Source organism: Condylura cristata, unplaced genomic scaffold (genome assembly GCF_000260355.1).
Source record: "Condylura cristata isolate star-nosed mole 26May11 unplaced genomic scaffold, ConCri1.0 scaffold00032, whole genome shotgun sequence".
Taxonomy (NCBI): domain Eukaryota; kingdom Metazoa; phylum Chordata; class Mammalia; order Eulipotyphla; family Talpidae; genus Condylura; species Condylura cristata.
This window is the reverse complement of record NW_004567133.1, coordinates 5,432,457-5,435,749: the sequence shown is the minus strand read 5'-3', so window position 1 is coordinate 5,435,749 and position 3,293 is coordinate 5,432,457. Positions and strand designations below refer to the sequence as shown.

The following is a 3,293-nucleotide window of genomic DNA, read 5'->3' as shown; positions in this document are numbered from 1 at the left end:
GCGCTCTCCCGACGGCGCCCGCCCCTCTCACCAGGGCCCGCGCCCGCTAGTCCGCCAGGCCCCGCCTTTCTTGCGACCCGCGTTGTGCTGCTGGACGCGACGGCCCGGGTTAACGGTGAACCCCACGTAGACGCGCCCCCGGTGCCGAGGGTTCAGGCAGTAGAGCAGATAGACGCCGAAGAAGCGCCCGGGCCCCGCCGCGCCCCCCGCGGGGCCCATCGGGACTTGGGGTCCGAGGGCTGCAGCTGGGGTCTAATCGACTGCGGTGGCCCGTCGGGGCTGGTCGCTAGGGCCGGAAGACGCTTGTCTTGGAAAAAGCGCTTGGGGGCGATCCCGATGTACCCTAAGGGCCACAGAATGCAGATTCGTGCACCCTCTCCCGGCTGGAGCTAGGGTGTTCAAGCCCGGGCTGCTGCGCCCGAGGCGCGCAACGACTGGCGTCTGCTCCGGCCGCCTCGGCCCATACACACACCCGCGGGCTGACTGACCGTAAGCTAGAAACCCAGGACCGTTGGAAACCCGGTTGGTGTGAGGGCGGAAGTGCCGGCTGGACGGACTCCCTAGGAAGGGCGGAAGTAGGTGTCTCAGCGGAAGTGGCGCCAGTAAGGGCGGAAGCAGTGTGGACGGGTAGGCATAGGGGTCCCACCCCCTGGGCTCTCGCCCCCAGCCGCCGCGATGGAACTTAGTGCGGAGTACCTCCGGGAGAAGCTGCTGCGAGACCTGGAGGCGGAGCACGTGGTAAGTTGAGCGCCCTGAATTCACTTCACAAAAGGAAAAGCGTTTGGAGGCGGGGCGCGGATTGTTAACCATCCACGCCTTTCGCCCCGTAGGAAGTGGAGGACACGACCCCCAACCGTTGTGCATCTAGCTTCCGAGTCCTGGTAGTGTCGGTCAAGTTTGAAGGCAAGCCACTGCTTCAGAGACACCGGTGAGACCCCAGGAATACCTCCCTCAGGCAGGCCCAGCCCCGGGACCCAGCCGAAGTGTAACTCCTCACCCCGCCCTCGGGCCACAGACCCTTCCTGGTCCCCGCTTTGATCGCACGCGGAACCTCTACCCATCTTGTCCACTCACTACGATCTGGGAGACCCGGGAGACCCCGTCAGTCTCCGTGTTCACTCTGGGCTCGCGACTGTGCCCCAGCCCCCGGAATGCCTTTTCCTAACCCCGTCTCTCACCCCAGGCTAGTAAACGCATGTCTATCGGAAGAGCTCCCGCACATCCATGCCTTTGAGCAGAAAACGCTGACTCCAGAGCAGTGGGCCCGTGAGCAGCAGAAATAAGACCAAGACCAGCACAGCCATTAAATTATGAATCAGGGCCAGCCTCTGTGTCACTGTTGTGTGCGTGTGTGTGTGGGGGGGGGGTGTAGAGAGGGACTCTGGGCCTGGCCTCTCCCTGCCCTCCACTGGCCATTGTTTACTTTGGGCAAGTCCACATAGAGGCCTCTGTATCCCCACTTATAAAATGAAAGTTCTGCCCTAAAAGTTTTCCAGGATGGGCCTCACAGGCCCGCTCTCTAATTGTCAGTACATCCCGAGGGGTACTGCCATTACCCTCCCAGCTAGCCATTCATTGGGCATCTCTGTTCTCTGCTAGCCTTTAAGCAGTGCAGATGAGAACATGCTCAGGTTCCAGGACCCTGGCCAATTTTGCAAATCTTTCCATCTCATAACAGAATGTTTCGTACTTCCTCTGACCTTCCCCAGCCCTTTAGGGCCTCAGGAGATGGTGCCCCAGCAAGGCTTCCCAACAGCTGGGACGCTGCTCTTTTCTGGTCTGCTGGAGAAGGTCCAGAGACCATTTGGTCCTTTAGTCCTGAGCTGGACATGGCCACAGACCTGGAGAGGCCACAGGATTTTCAAAAAGAGGTGTCGGCAGGGGATAGAGATAGGATTAGAACAGGAAAATTACGCTGACCTGAGCCATAAAATTGGGGCAGGGAGTGTCCCTAAGATCGGTCTTTCTTTTTTTGTGCAGAAGGAAAAGAGCCAATTTAATAGTGTGTACATGGGGGAGCTACATTGATTATTCAGGTTCTGATTTCAGTCAGGGAAAGCAGAGTTTAAATCCTAAACTAAAGAACGGGAGAAGCCTGGGACACCAAAGAGGGACGGGACTTCACATGGCAAGGGGATGACTTCATGTTTGCCTTGGAGATAAAGGTGGGCTTCTCAGAGAGAAAGGCCGCGTCTACAGATGATTCTCCACCCGGATAATCCTCTCCAAACTACCTTCTCCTAGGTAGTAAAAAGGAGCTGGGATCGTTTCTATTGTCTCCAGGGCCATCATTGTTCTCAGCTGGAAATAATTTGCATGTCAGGCCCATCTTGAAATCAACTCAGCATCTTGGGGAGGTCTTCTGTGGGAGCCTTGGGTGACCTGTCAAGCCCCTTCCTATCCTGCCAGTTGGATGGCCAAGTAGCAATATGGTGGACAAGTAGCTCCCTTTTTTCAAGCAAGGAACTGCCCTTCGGAAGCATCATTTGCACAGAAACATACGTACAGTCCTGCCACAGAGTGACACGTGGTTGGCAGGTCATGTATACCATCGTGGTCCCAGTGGGCCCTGCCACATAGCCCGCGCGTACAGTGAACTCACCGCCGATGTTCATGTGACTATACCGTGACATCACACAACCACACAATCACCTTGCAGCATTTCTCAGAAAGTGTCCCTGCTGTTAAGTGACAGTGACTATAGCACAAAACTGAGAAAGTGCCAGTATCCGCGCATGGGGCAGTTGGAGGGTTGTATGAGAAATGTCCACCTCAGTGTTTGTCTCAGAGCTGACATGAAGTGAGCATGAGCATGTACTGGGGGTCCTGGCAATGACTAAGAAGTAGTCAGCCAAAGGCAGCCCAGGCCTCATAAGTCCAGCGCCCGCCTAAGCTTGTTCCTAATCCAAAAGTAGCCCTCTGTGTGCTTGTTACCGGCCTAGGTGTTTTACATGGAGATGTCAGCTGGTCTTTCCCAGACAGTAGGAGGAAACCAGTAGGAGGAAACTTGAGAAAAAAGTGTCCTGGAGGAAACCAAGATCACAGAAGCCACGAGACTCTGGGGAGATGAGCCCCAATTCAGAGAAGGTCCTGATTCAGAGACAAACTGAGGACCTTCAGAAGTGAGAAGGTTGGGGGAGGTTGACAAGGGGCTGATGGGAGAGATCCATGATGGCAGGGAGAAATAGCTGGGGCCATCCTAACCTCAGTGAGGCTCACAGGCACAGGACAATAGCATAGGACAGGTGAGTGTCCTGCTCTCTGAAAGCTTGAGTGGAAAGACAAAGAAGTAG

General features: G+C 56.0%; 2 protein-coding genes across 2 annotated transcripts in view; one reads left to right on the top strand and one right to left on the bottom strand.

Annotated features, from left to right (window-relative positions):
- The window catches only part of SLX1A (SLX1 structure-specific endonuclease subunit homolog A (S. cerevisiae)), a 2,546-nt gene extending 2,310 nt beyond the window's left edge, over positions 1-236 (bottom strand). Inside the window, exon 1 of the mRNA XM_004692021.2 lies at positions 32-236. Coding sequence (XP_004692078.1) covers positions 32-219 — 188 coding nt within the window. The 5' untranslated portion in view covers positions 220-236. The remainder of the gene's footprint in view (positions 1-31) is intronic.
- A 419-nt stretch (positions 237-655) lies between these two features.
- BOLA2B (bolA family member 2B) lies at positions 656-1,324 on the top strand. The gene is made up of 3 exons (XM_004692020.2): positions 656-738; positions 831-928; positions 1,184-1,324. The coding sequence occupies exons 1-3, from the start codon at positions 676-678 to the stop codon at positions 1,281-1,283; spliced, it is 261 nt and encodes an 86-aa protein (XP_004692077.1). The 5' UTR covers positions 656-675; the 3' UTR covers positions 1,284-1,324.
- The last annotated feature ends 1,969 nt before the right edge of the window (positions 1,325-3,293 follow it).

Coding starts and splice junctions, on each gene's coding strand:
- BOLA2B (XM_004692020.2), top strand. CDS start 676: ATGGAACTTAGTGCGGAGTACCTCCGGGAGAAGCTGCTGCGAGACCTG. Junction 739..830: donor ACCTGGAGGCGGAGCACGTG/GTAAGTTGAGCG, acceptor TTCGCCCCGTAG/GAAGTGGAGGACACGACCCC. Junction 929..1,183: donor CCACTGCTTCAGAGACACCG/GTGAGACCCCAG, acceptor CTCTCACCCCAG/GCTAGTAAACGCATGTCTAT.